Here is a 21,979-nt window from a genome sequence, read left to right as displayed (position 1 = left end):
ATTTATTACACGCTCAATAAACTTCATGACCTAAAAGTGACTTTTAGTATTTGATACTTGTGTATACAAAATAGTACATGTATGATAAAGTCAAGGGATGAAAATTAGAACAACAACAGCATATTCAGTGTAATTCCACAAGTGAAGTCTGAACAATTCATGTCACTTGACACGGACGACTTTTATTTTTTCGTATGACCACAGTCTTGACCTCCGATCTAGTTTTTTGCAGACCTTACTCCTCCTTGTGCAGGTAGAGAGGTTGTTTCTGACAGACACTCGAGAAGAAAGGGAAAAAAAAGAATAACACGATAAAAAATTAGAAAATACAATAAAAATGATACTCAATAATATAATAATGGTTCTTAACCAATCAGGTGATATTATCTAAAGCCAAAGCCAGCTCTCATCCTATATGTATTTGTCAGGCTAAATCAAGTCTCATACATCTTCACACGCGCCGCCCCAGCACGTCTCACTAACTCCTTCATTTTCACCCAATCAACGAGCGCGCCCGTCCCGTTGAAACCGGAACCAGTTATTCCCCCTTTGGCAAAAGAGAATCTGACGAACTGCATAAAACTGTTGTACTCCCTGCTTTAACACCTGTACCTTGAGAGGTAAAAAATAAAGTCCACGGTAGTCAATAATATTTCTTCTTAGCCATTCACACAGATGACAGATGAGAGAAACATAGATACTATCCGCAGAAAAATACGTATATGAATCTATAGATACAGATATATCTACATGTCCGCCTATACATACATACATACATATATAAATTCTTGTAGAGAGAGAAAACAAGTGATGGAGGATTAGCCAGACAGGAAGTTCTAGAGAGAGAAAGTGTTCGAATTGATCCTGCTATTGTATTCCTCGAAGAAGAGAGAGAGAGAGAGAAGGAAAAAAAACCTAGAATTTTCTCTCTTTTGTTTCTCTAATTAATTTTCTCGGAAAATTTGGATGTATTTGAATCAGAGGATCTAGGAATTGTGATTTTTCGATATTTACGGTTTGAAATTTGATTGGAAAAAATGATCCGAAATGCATATGATTGAGAATTGGAGCTCCGATAAGTTTAGGAATAAGCTAGGGTTTCAATATGGATGTGGATTCAACGATGTCGTCATCGGAAACCGATCACGATCAAACAAACGGCGCGTCGCCGGAGCATCAGCTAAACGGCGCGTCGCCGGAGACACCTAAGGATGAGCAGCCGTCGGCGGCGCCGGCGAGTAGTACTCCGGTGGTGGTGGGACCGAGGTGTGCACCGATGTATACTGTGGTGAACGCGGTTATGGAGAAGAAGGAGGATGGACCAGGGCCAAGGTGTGGACATACATTAACGGCTGTACCAGCTGTTGGAGAGGAAGGTAGTTCGAATTATATTGGACCTAGGCTTATTCTATTTGGTGGTGCAACTGCACTTGAAGGGAATTCTGCTGCTTCTGGAACTCCTTCTTCTGCTGGAAGTGCTGGAATTCGTATGTTTCCTCTAATTCTTCCATACCAGTAGTCGTAGCATTACTCCTGCAGTTTCTGTTACTATCTATTGCTTCTTGTACTTCGATTACCGATTTTGATGTAAATGTTTAGAATGCTTTCTGGTTCGTACGTTTACGCTAATTCTCCTAATTATCCAACTTGACAGCCCTTTTTCCTGGGCAGTCTCTGGGCAATTTTCGGATTTTGATTAAAATATGGTATATTTTCCAGTTGTATAGATTAAATGTAAGAGTCAAGTGACATTTATTGGTCTCAAAAAACCTCTGAATTTTTTGATTGGTAACATTTTAAAGTACAACAATGACAAACAAGATAAAATTAATTAATGCTAGTGGGTAGTTGAGCGTTGTCAAGCTTAAAGTTCCATACTTGTAGTCGTAGTATTACTCTTTGTAGTTTCTTGTCCTTCAATTTCAGTTACTATCTATTGTTTCTTGTGCTTTGATTAGTGTATATTTTGTGGTAGTTATCGTTCCTTTTTCAGACTGCTTTGTCATGCTTTATATTTCCATGGCTTCTTCTCTTATGTTATTTCTTTTTTCGAACTGCTTTCATTTGCTTTTCATTGAGCCGAGGGTCTATCGGGAACAACCTCTTTACCTCCCAAAGGTAGGTAAGGTTTACGTACCCTCTATCCTCCCGAGACCCCACTTGTGGGATTACACTGAGTATGTTGTTGTTGTTGGCAATCCATGGGCAGTTTTCAGATTTGATTAGAATATGGTATAGTTGCGTAGATTAAATGCAAAGAGTGAAGTGACATTTATTGGTCTCAAAAAGCCTCTGAATACTATGTCTATGCTGAAACAAGATAAATTTTATTTTAATTTATGTAGAATAATCAATTGATAGACGATTTTTGGTTAATAGAGCGTTGTCTCGCTTTTCCTTCCATACTAGTAGTAGCATTACTCCTGTTGTTGATTGTCCTTCGATTCTTGTTGCTATCTGCTTCTTCTTGTACTTCGATTATCGTGCTATTTTGTTGTATTTACTGTTCAGAATGCTTTGTCACGCTTTCTATCGTATTTTGCCATTGCTTCTTCATTCCCATCATTTCCTTTTGCGAACTGCTTTAAACTGTTTTCCCTCGAGCTGAGGGTCTATAGGAAACAACCTTACTACCTCCATGATGGGGGTGAGGTCTGCGTACACTCTACCCTCTCCAGACCCCACTCTGTGGGATTACACTGGGTATGTTGTTGTTGTTGTAGAATAATCAATTGATAGACGAGGTCTTAATTGCAGGTTTAGCAGGGGCTACCGCTGATGTGCACTGCTATGATGTTCTGACAAATAAATGGTCTAGGTAAGTAGCTATTGGTGTCACTGGTAAGCTACATTCTAATTTGTTGTTTACTTAGAATGGATAAAGTATGTGCATGTTTCTTAATAATCACAGGATGACTCCAATAGGAGAGCCACCCACACCAAGGGCTGCTCATGTTGCTACCGCTGTTGGAACTATGGTTGTTATTCAGGTTGGTATAAACTGAGAGCATTCCATTTGCTTCGTGCATGATTATCTACTTCAGCTAGCTGAGATGTTCTATCTTGTCCATCCCAGGGTGGAATTGGTCCAGCTGGATTGTCAGCTGAGGATCTTCATGTTCTGGACCTTACACAACAACGCCCGCGATGGCACAGGTTAGCACTTATGCAGTTCAAGTAGTGACATAGTTTCAATGATTGTGGTGTATGCTGGTGAAGTGTGCTGATCAGTTACTGAAATAATTCTGATCTTTTTAGGGTTGTGGTTCAAGGACCTGGTCCGGGGCCACGTTATGGCCACGTCATGGCTTTGGTAGGGCAAAGATATCTCATGGCTATCGGTGGAAATGATGGTTAGTCTCGTGAAGAGGCCTCCCCATTTTTATTTAAGCAACAATATACAAACAAATAAAGTTGATCCATTATTTTCAGGAAAACGACCTCTAGCGGATGTTTGGGCTTTGGACACAGCTGCCAAACCATATGAATGGCGCAAATTGGAACCTGAGGGTGAAGGTCCACCTCCTTGCATGTAAATTCCGCGATCTTTCTTGAAGATGTGTACTTCAATTCCTCATTGTATATGAGACACACTATTTTGTCGTTACTTTTGACTGTATATCTTTTGCTTATTCTGAACTTTATGTGCTTTAATTACTCGGTGAAGAACCTGAGGTTTTGTTAGTACATGTCAATGGAAGAAGTAGTTTGTGATCCTAATCTGGTCCAACCGTCCAGCAAAGTAATGAAATCCTAATCTGCTGTTGTTACTTGGCTAGGTATGCTACTGCAAGTGCCAGATCGGATGGTCTTCTTCTGCTTTGTGGAGGGAGGGATGGCAATAGTGTGGTGAGCGAAGCATGTTTTCTCATGCAATTAGAAAAATGGATGGTTTCTTATGCTGATTTACTTGGTCCTTGGTTTTAGAGGGACACCTTGTTTACTTTAATTATGTCTACCTTTTTATGTGAATGACCTCTCTTTCTTTGGCCCAAATTGATTATCCCATCTGTTAGGGTGGTGCTTTTTCCCCCCCTATTTCATGTACCTAGTAGTTAATCACTTTTAATAGATAAAACTTGGGTGGAGCTCTTTATCTTTCCCATTTTTTTAAAATTGTTTTATCTTTCCTTTTCCTACATGGTTACGACTGCACTCTGCAAATCTCTCCAATCTCTAGCCTCCTCCTTCTTGATCCCTACCCTGCTTGTACTCCATTGCCTTGCCACCTTGCTCACCCTGATCTGCCCATCTGCCCAACTTGTGCCGGGGATACCGTTTCCCAGTGCCAGCCTTCTGATTTTCCTCCTGTCACGTCCCGCTTTAGAAATATACACCTAGTCCTGTCAACTAGCATTGAGCGTTCCACAATGATTTTATACTTATTCCGTGAACTATACAACAACAACAACATCATACCCAGTGTAATCCCACAAGTGGGGTGGGAGTCCGTGGGACATAAGTTTTAGAACTTTAAAATGATATGCAGAATAAATATATCTAATACACATCAAAACGATACCAATAACACTTCTCATGCATGTAACTAGACCTCCACAGTGTATGTCATGGAACTTCTAAGGACGTACATAAGTGATGGCATCAGACAAGACTTCCCAGCTAATCCAAAAATGACTATAATCCTATGAACTAGCACCCACAGTTGGAAGGGTGGGCTCACCAGCAAAAGCAATGTGATGGAAATGACAACAACTTAGGGCGTCTCACCGCCACACAATAGTATCTGAAATGTCAACAGCAACGCTGATGGAGGGGTTGAGTACAATTTGTACAATTGTACCCCGTAAGTGATAACAACCCGTGTTGGCCCTTGTAATATTTGACATGATATCTTTTTAACAGATCATGTCTTTTAGATACTTCCAAGTTCTAACTATTGTCTCTATAGCCTTCACTCACTTACTTAAAATTAAGAAGCTTATCCATTGTCTTTTCTGGACCTCTATGCCCAAGAAACTGTCAGTGAAAGATGATGCTGTTGAGCTTCATCCACTTAAACCTAACAATAATAATTTTTGAGTGATGGAGCTGATTTGTGATTAATGAACAATGGACGTCTGGGGCTTGAAGTTAAGGATAGTATATGAAGCTGGGCTTGATGGTACTCCAGAAAACTATAGTTTAGTTGGAGGTGCATTTTATTGCCTATGACTGTAAACCTTGTTGACCTTGTGCATTAGCTTTGGCCATATTTACATATAAGTTTATGTTGACAGTTTGATTGAAAGTGACATTAAAAAAAAAAAAAAAGAAAGCAATTTGACTGAGACTGTACTGATAAAAAAAATGACTGATAGTGCTCTTATAATTCTTTTGGTTACTCAAAAGGATCCGGTGGTTCCTCTGCAACCATGCGGAGAAAAAGATTTGTAGTGACTAGTGAGTATATGAGTGTCCTGTAATGTGTGTGTATTTTGAAGAACCTTGAAGTACCCACACCTATGCTATACCTATTCGACATGGGTTCTTCAAAACAGATGTGAAGATCCATGTAACCTAAGTGATGAACTCAAGAGTCTGTTTTTTGTTTGCTATTTTTTTTCTTTCTGTTGGTGTAATTGATAATTGTATGGGGACTCCGAGCTGTTTACGTTGTTACTTCCTCGTGTGCTCTCGCTCTCATAGGTTGATTGTACTTATACTTCTCCCACTGCCTTGTTGATCCACAGCCACTGGCCAGCGCATATGGACTTGCCAAGCATAGAGATGGGCGCTGGGAGTGGGCCATTGCTCCTGGTGTGTCACCATCCCCTAGATATCAACATGCTGCTGTAAGTGTTTGCTTCATTCCTTTTATTAACTGCATCTTTTCAGATGGATCTTCTTATGGTATTTATCAGTTATGTTCTGGTGTTATAGGTTTTTGTTAATGCTCGGCTCCATGTATCTGGAGGAGCACTTGGTGGTGGACGCATGGTGGAGGACTCATCCAGTATAGCAGGTATTTTATTTAATTTTGGTGTTACATAGCGGAGATAAAAGCTGTTTGCTTAACTGACACTCCGGTTAACTGTTATTTTCATACCTCACTATCATGTTTAACTTCCCCTCTTTTGGCAGTTCTTGATACAGCTGCAGGAGTGTGGTGTGACACTACTTCTGTTGTCACTAGTCCTAGAACTGGAAGATACAGTGCAGATGCAGCTGGTGGAGATGCTGCAGTTGAATTGACTAGACGTTGTAGACATGCAGCTGTTGCTGTTGGTGACTTGATATTTATTTATGGCGGTCTGCGTGGCGGTAAGGCTATAAGATAGACATCAATCAATATTCTTTTATATTCTTTCTAGTTTAATTTTCAGATGACAACCATTTTTTTTTCTTTGGAATTGTAAAGTAACTAGCTGTCATCATCTTTCTTCGTCTCCAGGGGTGGTTCTGGATGTGCTGTGTTTTAGGCATTCATAAGTGGTCTTCACTAGCTATCTCATTATCTAGTATGCATATAGCATGTTAGAATAATAGGTTTTCACGAGGGGCACTCCTTTTTCTGTTTAACTAATATGTTGGTTTCTGTGTCTTTCATCGGTGTAATGTGAATCCTGTCACTGGTGCATAACCAGTTATCTGACTTAGTAACTTGATATAACTGAAAAATAAATTTATATTGTTGCTCTTCAAGTACAGAACTATTATAATTCCTTTCATATTTACCATTTTCAAAAGTTGTTAGTATACCTTTCTCGCATTTTGGCTAAGATCACATGCTGAATTAATAGAGGGGGTATTTCCAGTGGTGTAAACAGATGAAGAGTGCTGGAGCTGGTCCACTTTCGCTGTAATGATGTGGTGCAACTCATATTGATAAGCCCTGCTCGTACTGAGATGAACAACTCAAAAAATTTAATAACTGCGGTGAGGGGGAGTTGTGATGTTGGGGAAACAGGATGGAAGCTTTCTTGTTTTTATGGAAGATATGCCTCTGAAATGCAGGAATCCCAGGCCTTATTTTCCACCTGTACGGTGGTAGTTCCTAGCATGAGCATAAAACTGCACCACGATTTGCTAGTAACCTGGGAGGTGGAAATTAAATGAAAAGCTGTCCTGCTTAGGTTTAGCTGACTGCTACAATAGCATGAGCTGTAATCAAGAGCTCATCCCTTGTTCACATTATAAAAGTTTCCCAGTTCAAGAGCAGCTTGTATTTCCTTGACAACAGGTTTCTTAGTCTGCAAATGGATGAAGGCTCCTCTGAGATTCAATAATAGAGATATTTAGTGATATTTTGGCAGTAGACATCCATAATTACACAACAACTACTACTCAATCCCAAGTTAGTTGGGGGCGGCTATATGAATCCTCACTATCCATGTTGTTCCATTTAGAGTCTCAATCCAAAATTTAAAAAATGAGGTTCTCTATTTTAAAAAATAAGTTCTCCAGCTCTATAAGTTATTTACATTTTTAGTGATATACAAATCTCTAACGAATGTTCGACCTAAAATAAACGTATCATCATGACTAAACTCAATCCCAATAATAATTGGTCTTTCTTTTTGGAATTTTTCTTCAATTATGGATGAGTAGACTTCTTTCATTAAAAAATTAAGTAATATCATGTTAGAAATGTCTGTTGGCTTGGTCTATTCTTCATGCAAATCATGCATTCATTTAACTTTCCAGATTATAGGTAGCCAAATACTCTGCCAGAAGTGAAAATCATAGATAATGTCAAATGTATCTGTTGCATGTTTCCAACTTTAAAGAAAATAAATAGTGTGATGAAATATGACCTTGAGAGAAGTTATTCAGATCACTTCCTGGTTTCTGCAACAAGTTTAATCCTGCTGTTTTTTGGTCGCAGGGGTGTTGCTAGACGACTTGCTTGTTGCTGAAGACTTGGCCGCTGCTGAAACAACTAGTGCAGCTTCACATGCTGCAGCTGCTGCAGTTAATGTACAAGCGGGGAGGATGACAGGAAGGTATGGATTTGGTGATGAAAGAACAAGGCAAACTGACCCTGAAGCAGTTAATGATGGCTCAGTTGTACTGGGAACTCCTGTCGCTCCCCCTGTAAATGGTGATATGTATTCCGATATAAGCACTGAAAATGCCACGCTTCAAGGATCTCGGTGAGTTTGCAGTTGCATAGGAACAACAACATCTACTGTCTCTGTTTTGTTAATGCATGATAAGTTTCTAAAGATATATCTTGTGGTTTGTTTTGTTTGCAGGAGACTCATCAAAGGTGTTGAATATTTAGTGGAGGCTTCTGCTGCAGAAGCTGAGGCTATTACTGCTGCACTAGCAGCTGCAAAAGCTCGACAACAAGGTAATGGAGAAGTTGAACTTCCAGATAGGGACCGTGGAGCGGAGGCAACGCCTAGTGGAAAACAGGCGTCTACTTTGGTCAAGCCTGATTCTGCCTTATCAAATAATTCTGTCCCAGCTGGAGTCCGTTTACATCACCGTGCTGTCAGTGTTCAAATCCTTCATGCTATGAGTTGGTCTTAGTTTGTTCATAAGTTGACTGATGATGTGCCTTAATGAATTGAAGGTCGTTATAGCTGCAGAGACTGGTGGTGCTCTTGGTGGCATGGTGCGGCAGCTTTCTATTGATCAGTTTGAAAATGAAGGCAGGCGAGTTAGTTATGGAACCCCAGAAAATGCAACAGCAGCAAGAAAACTATTGGATCGTCAAATGTCCATCAACAGTGTTCCTAAAAAGGTACAATGATTTGTCTCTTGACAAATGGTCTGATTTAAGTGCCACAATGTGGCTTACCGCTATTTATCTGATGTGTTATTCATGAAAATTGTTGATAACAGTGTGCTTCTCTAATAACTTAACCTTTTTGATGAGATGGTTACACATTTCAACATGGTATCAGAGCATCCAACGAATCTCACCGCCACCCATTATCAAAAAGAATTTGCACGTGCTTGGCCCATGAAAAAAAAAGAATCAGACCCCACTTCAGGGGGTGTGTTGAGAATATAATTAAGTAAATAAAAGTGTGCTTCCCTAACAGAACATAAGCTTTTATATGAGATGATCACACACTTCAACAAAAATAAAAAGGGTAAACTGCTTGTAGTGGGTTGCACAGAAACTTCAAAATGCTATGGTGGAAGTAGTGCATAACTTTTGCTAAATAAGTAGCCGAATTAATTAAATCCTATATATTTTGCTTGTCTCTGTTTTTTGGGTATATCCGGTTTGAAGGGCGATGTTTAACAGCGAGATAGCAAAATGTTAAACATTTCAAGGTCTATTCGCTATCTTCAGTAAAATGGCCAATTTGGTATCTTCAAGACACTCCTCTTCTTAAGGTCCAAGTATGCAAGTAACAGTGGTGTGGATACATGGATGGGTTTTGACTAGACTGGGGACATTTATGCCTAACATACTAATTGTTTCCGTTACACGTTTATTTTAGTTTTTATGGTGTAAGCCTACAAATTAGTTCTTTTTGGGGTAATTAAATTTATAGCTAAAAAGAACACTTCAATTGTCAGAAGCAACTCGCAGAATATTCTTTTTATGCCCTTGACACCTCAAGTTCCCCCAAAAGGTGTCTCTGGTTCACATCCAAGGTGAGGGCTCATGTTCGATTCTAGGTTTTATGTCGTTACTCTCCCTTCCTCTCTCGCTTTTGCCAAGAATTTCTTCAAGAGTGCTCTTTAAACATGTTGAAATCACCTTGGTTGGAAAGACCGAAAATAGGGCAGGGCGCTACACCAATTTAAGATTGGTTAAAGCGTGAATTGAGGAAACAAGAAGAATCCAATAAGGAAGTTTACAAGCAGAAAATTGAATGTCTTATTCCCTCTTCATCTAGGGAACGTGGCTCCAGCTATAGAACTATAAGTCTCTAAGAAGTAAGAAGTTGAATGAAGAACTGGAGAGCAAAAGTGTGCAACAGTACTTTGAAGGGAAGAAAGAGAGAGAGAATAGTATTTATATTTCCTTGTCCATATCTTGTGGTTTCGTAGTGGGGTGTGTTAAAAGGTAAGGGGGGAGGGGGAGAGAAAGGAGGTGGGGATGTGACATGGCTGTACTGTTTGCCTTAATTCAATCAGGCCCATAACTATTCTGAAAACTCGAGCAAAAGGACTTTCCCAGCTCTGCTGTAAATGTAACTGTCATCAACTTTATAGCTTAAGCTGTTACATCGTATAAAGACAAATAACCTATGCTCGGACTCTTCAAAAACATCGAAGGGTGCGTTTCGGATACTCCAAAAATAGTGTATATTTGGAGAAACATAGCAAATAACTGCATTTTGTTAGTCATATCATTTATTTTTCCTTGCTGTCTCAGGTGATTTCCCATCTTTTGAAGCCTCGTGGGTGGAAGCCGCCTGTTCGACGACAGTTTTTCTTGGACTGCAATGAGATAGCTGATCTTTGTGACAGTGCTGAAAGGATATTTGCAAGTGAACCTAGTGTTATACAGCTTAGGGCTCCTATTAAGATATTTGGTGACTTGCATGGGCAATTTGGGGATCTTATGCGTCTTTTCGACGAGTATGGTTCGCCATCTACTGCTGGGGATATATCGTAAGTGCCTTGGTTCAGTCTTGCTTCTGGTTGTTTTCTTTTCTGTCAAAGGTGTCCTTTGAACAGTCTATATTCACCTTCATTCTTTTTTAATGGATATTTTGATTGAAATTGCTGGTTTCACACTTTGCTTGTTACTGTAACAGTCTGGTGCCTCAGTACGCTATCAGAATGCTGTTATTGATTTTGTAGGGCAATATTATTATTGAAACTGGAGGGGAATGTTTTACGTTCCATTCTCTAAGTTAAGCCCTTCTATCTTAGTAGTTATCACCAAAACAAGTACCAAAATTACTTCCTAAAGCAGTACCGAGAAAATGTGTCACAATATTTTGTTGGTGTCTGTTTGCCATGTCTTCTGTCATTCTGTCTCTTGCAGACTTGTACCAATTTTTGGATTGATCTATCAGTTGGATCAGTTTGTGGTGTCAGTATTTGTTCTTTTAGTTTCGATACTAATTTTGGTAAGTGACCATCAGGTATATCGACTACCTCTTCTTAGGAGATTATGTTGATAGGGGCCAGCACAGTTTGGAAACGATAACTCTTCTTCTTGCTTTAAAGGTACCTCTGGGTGTCTAACTCTTCTTCTTGCTTTAGAGGTCCCTCTTATATTTTGATGTTTGCTATGCTTTCACATTCTTAGTTACTCTGTGATTTTGATGATATCATAAATTGATGCTTTAGGTTGAGTATCCCCTCAATGTACATCTAATTCGTGGGAACCATGAAGCTGCAGATATTAATGCGCTTTTCGGCTTTCGAATTGAGTGCATTGAACGCATGGTATGTTATGATTTACTGGGTGAAGCTTGTCCTTGCTGTTCAAGCTAGACACTGATGTCTATTTATGCAACAGGGTGAGCGAGATGGAATTTGGGCTTGGCATCGAATTAATAGATTGTTCAACTGGCTTCCTCTGGCAGCATTAATCGAGAAAAAGATAATCTGTATGCATGGTGGTATTGGAAGGTCAATTAATCATATTGAACAAATAGAAAATATCCAACGTCCTATCACTATGGATGCTGGCTCAGTTGTTCTTATGGATTTATTGTGGTTAGTCTCTGTCTTCTTTTATGCTTCCGTCATTGACTTTAACATCCTCATACTTTCTCACATCTCTGTGCGCTTTTAGGTCTGACCCTACAGAAAATGATAGTGTTGAAGGATTAAGACCAAATGCAAGAGGTCCAGGGTTGGTCACTTTTGGGGTGAGCAATTTACATTTCATATCAATTTCGAGGAGGCATTTTCTTTTCATATCTTGTTTCAGGGTAGTTAAATATTTTTTCCTTCACCGCCTATTTGGCTTTTATTTTGGGAAGCTGCTATATTCTTATCAGTTAACTGGAGTTGCTTAAAAGGGCCCAGTACGGACAGAAATTATATTTCAAACAAACTTAGTTCAGATTGCTGCATCGGCGCTGCTTTTTCACTTTGACATTCTATGGGCTGTCATTTTCTTAAGTTTGTTTTGTGCAATTGCAGCTGTTCCATCTTTGTAAACCTGGACATCTTTTAATTTCTATGTCCAAGCTCTTTTTCTTTCAAGATATTTGAACTCGCGAGTCCTTGAAGTCACTTATTTGATTCACCAATTGGGCTATTACTACTAAAGGTTCTCCAGGGTGTTAGGTTGATTGTAGTTTCTCTAAGATTTCTTGTTGACTAATATAAGCACTTGCATACATGTAGCCTGATCGTGTGATGGAATTCTGCAACAACAATGATCTTCAACTGATAGTCCGAGCGCACGAATGTGTGATGGATGGATTTGAACGATTTGCTCAGGGACATCTAATTACGCTTTTCTCAGCCACTAATTATTGTGGTACTTACTATGTTACAAAATTTGGATATTTGGAGGTTTTCTACTTTTTAAATATTGATTTTATCCTTATTCAAAATATTTTTGTTCCTATTTTTTCCTTTCTATAGGTACGGCTAATAATGCTGGTGCTATCTTGGTATTGGGTAGAGATCTTGTTGTGGTTCCAAAACTTATTCACCCCTTGCCGCCAGCAATTTCCTCTCCGGAAACTTCACCTGAGCGGCATATAGAAGATACTTGGATGCAGGTTTGTGATTACCAGATCTTTTTTGACCCACAATTTTTTTCACGTTGATATGTATTTGATCTTGCTCACGATTATTGGAATAGGAGCTAAATGCCAACAGGCCACCTACACCAACTAGAGGACGTCCTCAAGTAGCCAACGATCGAGGTTCTCTCACTTGGACTTAGATTATACTGCGATTCTTTTGCTATACTTCCAGGCTTACGCTAACATGTGGGATTTCCAGTGATATGTACATAGCCCCACGCCAAGCAGAGAATTCACAGAGATGCGTATCTTCTTGAAAAGTTAGAGGCTCGATGCACGTTGTGATTCTTCCACGTAAAGAAGGTCTTCAGAAAGTCGGATTTAGATGTTGGAGAATGCAGGCGCATGGTCTGCTCATCATGAAGCAGAGCAGGTGGGGTTTTTCGATAGAGGTGCCTTTTGTGTAAATTGAGCCACAAGCAGGTAGAAGGATTTAACCCTTTCGGAATTTTGGTCATTCTCATGGGTGGGTAGTGCTGGGTTTTTATTGTATTTTATTCCTTGTTAGTCATATTCTTTTCCCGTTTAGGTGTATCATCATCATTTTTGTCTACGGTAAAAGAGGACTCGAGTCTGATTGTTGAGATATGTAATCCTGAAAATCGCTATCGTAATTCATGTATCATAAAGGTCATAGCTTTGTGTAATTGTGTTTGTGTTGCTGCCTTGTAAAATACACTTCCACGTGAACAAGAAATGAGATACGAAAACTATAGCGGGTTATTTACTATTTCTCTCTTTTGATTATCGTATTCCGTCGTAAGTGTTCTGCAAGTTGCAGCTGAGAAAGTTTAAAGGTAGGTTGACGGTTCTTGCTGATTGCGTGCAGCTCCTCTTTGTTCTCTCCCAATGCATCGAGAGAGGATGCAAATCTAATGGAGCTTTTGCTTTTGAAACATTACTTTTATATAACTAATCTTTCATTCTACTGCTTTATAAATCTATCGTTGTTCACATTATGTTGGTTGGGTGGCGGAGAATGTCTTGTGCTGTATCGGATCAGTGTGAAGTATAAGTTTTCTTATCAATTTTACTTATGATCAAACAGAAACACTTCCCTGTTTAAATGTTCTTTCCAAATGTACCAGCACCGACGTCTCTCGACTACTCGACTAAAATTCCAATGATATTCTTGCAAACTTCAAGTTAGAGAAAGGATAGGAACTTTTGAAAAGAGGCAGCTTGCCTTCAGTCATGTAATGTCTTCAAGTACTGACGATAAGAGGATAGAGATGCATTATAGAGGAAAGTAAAATACCGAATATGGCTTGTGCAATATACGGACCCACATTTTACTAATTTTATATTTACACCATACACTCCAGTAAATGAGTATTAGTTAACATTTCGCGAACGCAGGAGGAGACCGCTACGTGTTTAGAGCTAAAGAATACCGAGCATTTCTATTTTCCCAGCTCTCTCTCTCTCTCTCTTCCTTTTTTTCCTCTCTAGATTCACACGACGAAGTCTGATGAACTAATAAGGTGGGAGCTGACAAACGAAATACCAAAAGCTCCCCTCTTACCTGTAGGTCTACACTTTTGAGCGTAGTTTGCTGCTCAATAATTGGCTTCTCAACAAATACAACTTTATACAACCGTGAAGAAGCCAGTTCAAGCTTTGAATGCGATTCACGTAACTATGGTATCAATAAAAAACCATCGAGTACATGTGTTAACCTCGTTTAACTGGTCTTTGAACATAAGATTTGTTGGGATCTTCCGTCTTCAACTTTGGAGGCCGAATCTCTCCTTTCTTAGCCTGCAAGAAAGCATAATGAAACTTGTCCCAATCATGTTTACTTCAATTATAAGATGTTCACCACCCACACTCTTTTCTTCACCATCACAGAAGAGGGGGGTAGAGCATGTATCGATGGCAATCTAAGTAAATCAAACTTACCTTCTTCCCGCCCTTCATGAAATCCCTCCAACTGGATACCTGATGACACGAAGAAAATGAATGCAGCTATCAGAAAGAAATCTTCCTGTAATTATAATTCAGAAAACATTTAAATAAAAAGCTGCTATTGCTTAAACACGTCAAGAATAACCAGGGATACACCATCAGTAACTTTATACTTCCTATAAACCTGAAGACTCTTGCAATAAAGCACATACTCGTACCATCTTACAAGCAATAAGTAAGATGGTACGCAGTAACTAAGAAGTTCACCAACTGCAAGTTAAATGAAAGAAAACATACTTCAATGAACATACAACCACTATTGCAAGCCAGTTAAAACGAAAAGAAGAGTCACATTGAGCTATACGTCACAGATATGGACCTAGATCTTCTACTTAAGCTCTTGGTGTGAACACAAGAAACACTGAGCTGGATGTTACAGAAAGAAGATTGGAAGCGAAGAGCTGGATGTTACAGAAAGAAGATTGGAAGCGAATGGAAGGCAGCTTGGAGAAATCCACCATTCTCTTTGAATTCCTTAAATATAATAAAAGAACTAGGAGATTATCCTGATTAAAAAGAAAATTAGGGAAATTATTTCATAATAATGAGATGAAGTTGACAAGATTTTTTTTTTTTTTTTTTTTTTTTTGAGTCAAAAGTTGACAAGATTTTTCTTTTCATTTGGAGCAAAGAGAAATCCTTTTTGTATATCATAGTTGATTACGGTTGAGACACAAATGTACATGATTTTGATCCTTCATGATCTAAATTTTAAGATTCGGGGGTATGGATCTAGGTACGGATACAGGTGTAAGATTCGGCAAAAAATAATTCAATATCTAACAAAGTTATATGTCTAAATTATGAGGCATTATGTGGAAAACTTGTAAGGAATTCTGAGGAGAAAATATTGATCAAGATGAGAATCCCAGAAGGAGATATAAGGAAAAGGACCGACATAGAAATTTCTATATACAAGGTATTCCATTTTCTTCAATTTGCTATAGCTATTGTTTTGATTACAGAAATCGTTACATCTATCCCAAATTTCTCCGCTGATTTTGGTCAAAGTACCCAAAATCGGTTGACCATACAAGGTACGGATCCAACAACAACACCCACGCCGTGTTGACACGGTTGCGGCACTGAAAGTGAAGAGTCCGAAACTCAGAAGAGAACTCCAAGGTCTTGGAATGTTGTTCCTTTAGCCAATATGTGGGTTACATGGAAAGAGAGAAATAGGAGAGCATTTGGAGGTGACCAACTATAAAATTGCAAAATAGCCTTTTGTCTCTAGTTTCTTGGGAAATTTTTCTCTGATGGAGTATAATCATAATCTTGTGCATTAAAATTTTAAAATAGATCTCGAAACAATAAGGAACATAATGAAATTGAGAACTAACCCTCTTTTCTCTAGTTCCTTCCCACTGCTCCTCATGCTCACGTTTTCTTTTCCACATCTCTTTTGTTTCTTCCTCATCTTTCTTCAGGCGACCTTCCTCTTCAGATATCTACATAAAATCCAACGGCAAGTTCAAGATAAAATCTAAAAAGATGATATATAGAGAAAAAAGCTGGGGAGCATACCCTCACTGCCATTTTTCTCCTCCGCCATTCTTGATCTGTCAATATTTCTCTAACCTTCAACTTCAGCTGCTGCTGGAATTGCTCTGACTGCTCATGTTCTTGGTCATATTTTCCCTGTTTGCACAATCAGGAGTACATAAATCAACCAGTTGAAACACAAAAGTTACTTAGTGCTATATTGAAAAACCATGTAGGTTCCTTACCCAAACCATTAAGGTGGAATTAGAGTCGAGCAGAAACAAAACACAAGATGTTCAATAATAAATATAACCATAGAAAGGTGAAAGCAAGAGTAAGTCTAAAAAACATCAAACTACATAACAAAATCAAGGAGTCGATGACCTGCATGGTTTAATGTGGTTTCGATTGTGTGAAAATGAACACAGTTTCATTGTAATAAATAATGCCATCTCGGTAGTAGATACAATATCAGGAAGAAAATTCACCTTCTGAATATGCAGAAGCAATTATTCCAGCTAAATTCAGATCAAGGAGATAAAATCTGAGAGACTTGCAGAATTACCTCAGTAACTAATGACTTCAATTTGCTAGCAGTATCTTTTTTAAGCTGCTTCTTCCGCTTTGATCTTAATTCTTCTGTGCTCATACAAAAAAAAAAAAAAAAAAAAAAAAAAAAAAAGGAAAACACAAAAGTTCCAGTATAAGGAGACAAAATATTAAAGAGACATAGGAAACCAAGAACATTCATATAGTAGTCCCACAATGAAAATGCGGAACAGTCTCCATTTATTCATGTTGAGTTATAGAAGACGGCTCACAATACAAAACTAACAAGTTTTTCGCCCCGTACTGATTATTATCTTTCGTTTTGGACAACATTTTGAAGAAGTTTTTGAAGAAAAAGTTGTGCAAGCTGATTTTATTGGACTTGTTGAAGTTTTGGGAAATTTCTGAGTGAAAGAACAGTTTTTGGCTGAAAAACAGCTCCTCAGCACTTCAACTTAAACAATTTTTTTTGTACAAACCCCATTTCCCAAAAAATGTCACTTTTGCAAAAAGAAAGAAAATCACAAACAGACACCGCCCAGTTTTGTTGAACTCAGACCACCGAAGAATTGCAGCAACAGTTCATTCCAATGATCAAGCTAGAGCCAATAAATCTATTATACGACCGATTACACCAACATTCCATTTCCATTTACCAGCAATACCAAATTTCTCAATACCGACAGCCGCTGCCTTAGAATTCTGCCTTATTAAGGGTAAGATAATCCCTTTTTGTAGTATTATTGACATGATTGAAATGTGTATTAAAATTCGGGTGTGAGCTGGGCGTGAGAGGGTTTATTACATCTAGTGCTCCAGTGGAAATGCAGAGAATGTGACTGCAGTCTATCCCATCGTAAAAGGAAGAGTAAATAACAAAAGAGTGAATAGCGAGGTGATGGCAGACCTTTTGCTGCAACAACTTGGCTCAGAATGTAATCCCTCTCCTGTTGATCAAGCAACAACTGTTGTGCTTTAGCTAAGGCTGCATACAACATGAGGAAAAATTTGCACAAAAATTTCACAAGCAGGAAGGGGAAAAAATAGAAACAGAAACTTCTTACTTGAGCAGTAAAAAAAAGAAAATAAAACCAAATCATCCCACAATAAGACTACATGTAAGCATTTACAAGAGTGATCTAACAATTACCAGTTTCAAAAAAAAAAAAAAAAAATTTACAAGAGTGATCTTTTGAGATTCAAGAAACGCTCAACCTCCTTTCCTGCTCTCGTCCTTGCTACTTCCAATTCTTTTGACTATAAATGATATTTCTCCTACTACAGAATGCTCTCTATCCAAACATCTATATATAGAAAGATGTTGCTCTGATGCGAGAGGCAGTTGAAAAGGCACAAAGTTCCAATGATATTTTACACTGTATTCCAACGAAGGCACTCACTGCTTCTGAAATTGTATAGTGTTTTTTTTTTTTTTTTTTTTTTTTTTGGGGAAGTCTGAAATTGTATTTTCTTTAGTCCTTAGAGTTTGTGACAATAGGATAATAGATTCTAACGATAAACCATTTTCACTTTCACCATGACAAGTTACTAAGTTGATATATAAAACATTTATTAGTCCGAGAGAACGTGGTGAAGGGAGAAGCACATTAAAAATGATAAATCAGCACAGTGCTATTTACTATCTCATAAACTTAAAACTAAGTGCACCAAGTTGAATGATCAATTAAGCAGGTAAACATGATAAGAAACTCTTATTCTGCAATCTGAAAAACAAAAATTCCATTAACCGCTCCTAGCAATACACAAAATCATTAAAAGCTGAAGCTTGTCAATTAAAAAAGGAAAAGCTTTGTACTGGTAGTTTAACAGATAGAACCAGTGTTGTCAAAGGCCCGCTTAAGCCCTGAAGCGAGGCTCAAAACATGTTAAGCGCTTCGCCTCGCTTTATGTGCGCTTCAGTGTCATCATCAAAGCTCCAAGACATACTTTTCCTTGCCAATGAGCCTCTCTTGAAGAGATGACACTAGATAATTGATATTTCACTTCATCGTTATGTTTTTACAATTTGTTAGTCTATATATTTGTTATTCATGCTTATTATTAGTATTGGGCTAAACATATATGTATTTTTAATTTTGCACCATTGCGCCTTTTTTCATTAAAGCCCACGCTTTATGTGCGCTTTGCGCTTAAAGCCCCAGCTGACCTTAGAGCTTTTTTGCGCTTTTCGCTTTTGATAACATTGGATAGAATCCAGTATAAACCAGAATTCTGAAGTTGTAAAATATGGTTTTTTAGTGCTATAGCAACACAGACTCAGCATATACTATAGTTCTGAAGAGATCATTCATGTACAAGAAATATTTATCGAAATAAAACAAGTGTTACACTTGCACACAACAAAGATTTCGATATATATGTAGTGAGAAAACTATGTGGTTCACATCAATGGCCAAGGAACGGCAGTATTCTGCTCTCTTCAGTAGGTTCCCCATTTTCGAGCACTATGGTTGCCTTAAATTATGAATAATCCTTCTTGAGGCAAAATGTTTTAAACTGATCATTGATCACTAACTAATACTAATCTAATTTAATAGAAAAACAACTTTGCAAACATATCTTCAGTATGGACAAAGAAAGAATCCGATTCGAGCAAGTTTCAATCCAAAAATTTCTTGGAATTGATCAAACTTAGCTTATATATAAACATAAAACCACCTAGTGAAAAGAAAAGGGTATAACATGTAAAGCATAACCCAAATACTCAATGAAAAGATCCATTTATAAGACTAAAGAAAAAGAAGTATGAACATTGCATTCATCCATTACAAAATGATTTTTTTTTTTTGGTTTTGAATAGAGAAGTCCTTCACTCAAGAAACTACCAAAAATAACAGTACTCCTCTACACAAGGCACAACATAGAGTGGCTTTCTTACCGCCAAATGCCTCCTTTGCTTGTGGATGCTTGCATTTATCAGGGTGAACAAGCAAAGACAACTGCATTTATGGTAGTATATTAGGGTCAAGTCACAGAGTATGATATAAAAAAGGAATCATTTGAGTCCAATAGGAATTTCAAGAAATATACCTTACGATACTGCTTTTTAACTTCGTCAATGGATGAATCAAATGAAAGGTTAAGGTATTCAAATGGATTCAACTTGAAGCATGAAAGTATCCTGCGGATTATGAAATATAGAATACTACAAATAAGAAACAATATTGAATTTTTATTTATTCTGCTATCAACATCAACAAGTAAGACATATATAAATCTAAAAAGAGACTAGTACTTGTCAAAAAAGAATAAATGACTATTATTAAGCTCAATCCTTAAAAAAAAAAAAAATTAAAAAAAAATAATAGTCCAAACTAGTTGTTATAGTTCACAAAGGTAAGGGTAAGGTCTGCGTACATCTTAACCTCCCCAGACCCCACTTGTGGGATTACACTGGATATGTTGTCCTTCTGAAGATAGATAAAAACGAAAGTTTTGCAATTCACTATAATTCTAATAACGTGTCCATCCTAACAATCTTAAATCATTTTATCCTATTTTCATCCTTGCAACTTGATCGCTCGGTGTTAGAAATAGATTGATCTTGTTCTAGTCAAAGCTCACATATAAATATCATACAACATAATTTCAAGTATCAATTTCAAGGTTCATTTTATAAATTCGCGCTATACAAGTAGAGAACTTGCAAATAATTTCCACAAGCAAAAACGATCGCGGCATTAAAAAACCCTAAGCATACACACACATATATATAAATATATATACTAATATAAAGGACACGTGGCCGGACCTGATAACTTCGTTATCGCGCTCAACTTCGCTGACCTCAGCGAAGAATTGCTTGAGAAGCGCGTCATCTATGGCGGAGATTTTTGCGGAAGACGGAGATGATGTGGCGCTGTTATCTCCCATTTAATGACGCGTTGAGTTCACGCTCCGGTACTGCGAATCTCACTATTCAGTTATTCGTAACAACCACTTCACAACCGGGATGGGAAGGAACTACGAAAATGTTTTTACAGTTATAAAACGGGTACTCGGGTTTTCGGGTTCTTAGATCTCTCTAGGTCCAACCCAAAATTATTATAGGCCGAAATAATTACTCTTCAAGTAGATGGGGCAATTTGCACGATTCACCTTATTCGGGGTTGGTCTTTAATTTGTGGCCCTCAAATTGTATGGTCTTTAATTTTTGTCCTTCGCCGAAAAACTCATTGGTTTCGGGTTCGAACCCTCGCTTAGTCAATTTTTTTTTTAAAAAAAAATCGCAAAGTAGAATTTGAATTCGCAAGACAGAATTTGCCTGCAAAACTCTCCCTTAAGGCAGAGTTTGCCTCCAGGCATAAGGCAGACTCTACCAATCCAAAACTTTGCCTTATATTTATTTTTTCCAATTTTTGACTGAGCGGGGTTCAAACCGGGAATTTATGGGTTTTTAGGCAAAGGCTAAAAATTAAAAACCAACAATTTGAGGGACAAAAATTAAAGACCAGTGCCTTTGAAGGACAATCCGCGCAAAAATGGACAAATAAGGACCTGGTCCAGTGGGGTTAAGCCTTAATGTTTGGATCTTATCAAATGTCATTTAATTGCACGGTTTGCTCTTCAAATGGCCTGGTCTTTAATATTTTCCCTCAAAGTTGAATATATGTCTAGCGGGGTATGAGTTCTTTAAAGGCGCGGGATATAACTTGTGGAATATTATAATGCGAATATATAGATTTATGTCCCATGAGAAAGTTGTCTGTCTCGAGAGACAAAAATTAAATACTAGCACAAAATTGAAGCAAAAGTGCAAATGACCCATCAAATTTCACTAATTTGAATGGACTTCTTATTGAGAGTTTTCATAAAAAGATCGCTTCTGAGTTCCATGAAGTTTATATTTCTCATTCATTCCAATATTTGTTCAACTCTATTCCTTGAGTATTCATAATTGACCTTTTCAACAAAAAGAAGTACTCATAATTGACACATTTACCAAGTAGCTTCTTGTTAAGCAGTTATGAATCAGCGCCAACCCAACATAAATACATAGGATGTCACGCTAATAGCTATTGGGCCTAGAAGAAGCAATGGGGCCAAAAGGTTGTCACAAAGGTCGATTTGAGATTCAGGCCCAATTAGCAACTAGTCAAAAAGGACGAGGAGTTAGACAAAGAGGTTATGCGTGGCATTGAGAAAAATGAATGTTCCTCTCATCCTTTTTTGTGAGTCTAGTTTCTTATCCCCTTCTTTAGTCTATCTATCCTTGGTTCTTACTTTCAATATCTTTGCATTTCCTTTTCTGCTTTTGCCATTTGATTTGTTGCATTTACTTTTTAAAATTGTAGTTGAACTCTCGTCTTATTTATATAGTTGAG

General features: G+C 38.0%; 2 protein-coding genes across 3 annotated transcripts; one reads left to right on the top strand and one right to left on the bottom strand.

Annotated features, from left to right (window-relative positions):
- Positions 1 to 415: 415 nt before the first annotated feature.
- LOC132052673 (serine/threonine-protein phosphatase BSL3) lies at positions 416 to 13,362 on the top strand. Of its 2 annotated transcripts, XM_059444325.1 has the most exons (22): positions 1,179 to 1,487; positions 2,758 to 2,818; positions 2,912 to 2,990; positions 3,077 to 3,156; positions 3,259 to 3,353; positions 3,433 to 3,532; positions 3,780 to 3,849; positions 5,691 to 5,792; positions 5,881 to 5,962; positions 6,082 to 6,261; positions 7,826 to 8,093; positions 8,196 to 8,436; positions 8,519 to 8,689; positions 10,286 to 10,524; positions 11,004 to 11,088; positions 11,212 to 11,310; positions 11,384 to 11,583; positions 11,663 to 11,738; positions 12,223 to 12,358; positions 12,466 to 12,605; positions 12,689 to 12,752; positions 12,832 to 13,362. In XM_059444325.1, the coding sequence occupies exons 1-22, from the start codon at positions 1,277 to 1,279 to the stop codon at positions 12,843 to 12,845; spliced, it is 2,793 nt and encodes a 930-aa protein (XP_059300308.1). In that variant the 5' UTR covers positions 1,179 to 1,276; the 3' UTR covers positions 12,846 to 13,362. The 2 variants fall into 2 exon arrangements, with proteins under 2 accessions (XP_059300307.1, XP_059300308.1); XM_059444324.1 differs by having other exon boundaries at positions 416 to 1,487; positions 12,689 to 13,362.
- A 507-nt stretch (positions 13,363 to 13,869) lies between these two features.
- LOC132052672 (J domain-containing protein spf31-like) lies at positions 13,870 to 20,617 on the bottom strand. The gene is made up of 9 exons (XM_059444323.1): positions 20,407 to 20,617; positions 19,686 to 19,776; positions 19,534 to 19,594; positions 17,542 to 17,619; positions 16,651 to 16,724; positions 16,128 to 16,241; positions 15,944 to 16,051; positions 14,535 to 14,573; positions 13,870 to 14,393 (listed from the first exon to the last, which is right to left on the bottom strand). Exons 1-9 carry the CDS (start codon positions 20,526 to 20,528, stop codon positions 14,307 to 14,309), a joined length of 774 nt encoding a protein of 257 aa, XP_059300306.1. The 5' UTR covers positions 20,529 to 20,617; the 3' UTR covers positions 13,870 to 14,306.
- Between the last annotated feature and the right edge of the window lie 1,362 nt (positions 20,618 to 21,979).

This window comes from Lycium ferocissimum, chromosome 4 (genome assembly GCF_029784015.1).
Source record: "Lycium ferocissimum isolate CSIRO_LF1 chromosome 4, AGI_CSIRO_Lferr_CH_V1, whole genome shotgun sequence".
Classification (NCBI taxonomy): domain Eukaryota; kingdom Viridiplantae; phylum Streptophyta; class Magnoliopsida; order Solanales; family Solanaceae; genus Lycium; species Lycium ferocissimum.
The sequence above is the reverse complement of the archived record's forward strand: the minus strand, read 5'-3'. Positions and strand labels throughout refer to the sequence as shown.

Excerpts from the sequence above, each read along its gene's own strand:
- LOC132052673 (XM_059444324.1), top strand. The coding sequence starts at position 1,106 with ATGGATGTGGATTCAACGATGTCGTCATCGGAAACCGATCACGATCAA. Across the intron at positions 3,354-3,432 it reads GGCTATCGGTGGAAATGATG|GAAAACGACCTCTAGCGGAT; the intron begins GTTAGTCTCGTG and ends CATTATTTTCAG. Across the intron at positions 11,089-11,211 it reads CTCTTCTTCTTGCTTTAAAG|GTTGAGTATCCCCTCAATGT; the intron begins GTACCTCTGGGT and ends TTGATGCTTTAG.
- LOC132052672 (XM_059444323.1), bottom strand. The coding sequence starts at position 20,528 with ATGGGAGATAACAGCGCCACATCATCTCCGTCTTCCGCAAAAATCTCC. Across the intron at positions 16,242-16,650 it reads TGAAGTCATTAGTTACTGAG|GGAAAATATGACCAAGAACA; the intron begins GTAATTCTGCAA and ends TTGTGCAAACAG. Across the intron at positions 14,574-15,943 it reads AAGGAACTAGAGAAAAGAGG|GTATCCAGTTGGAGGGATTT; the intron begins GTTAGTTCTCAA and ends TCGTGTCATCAG.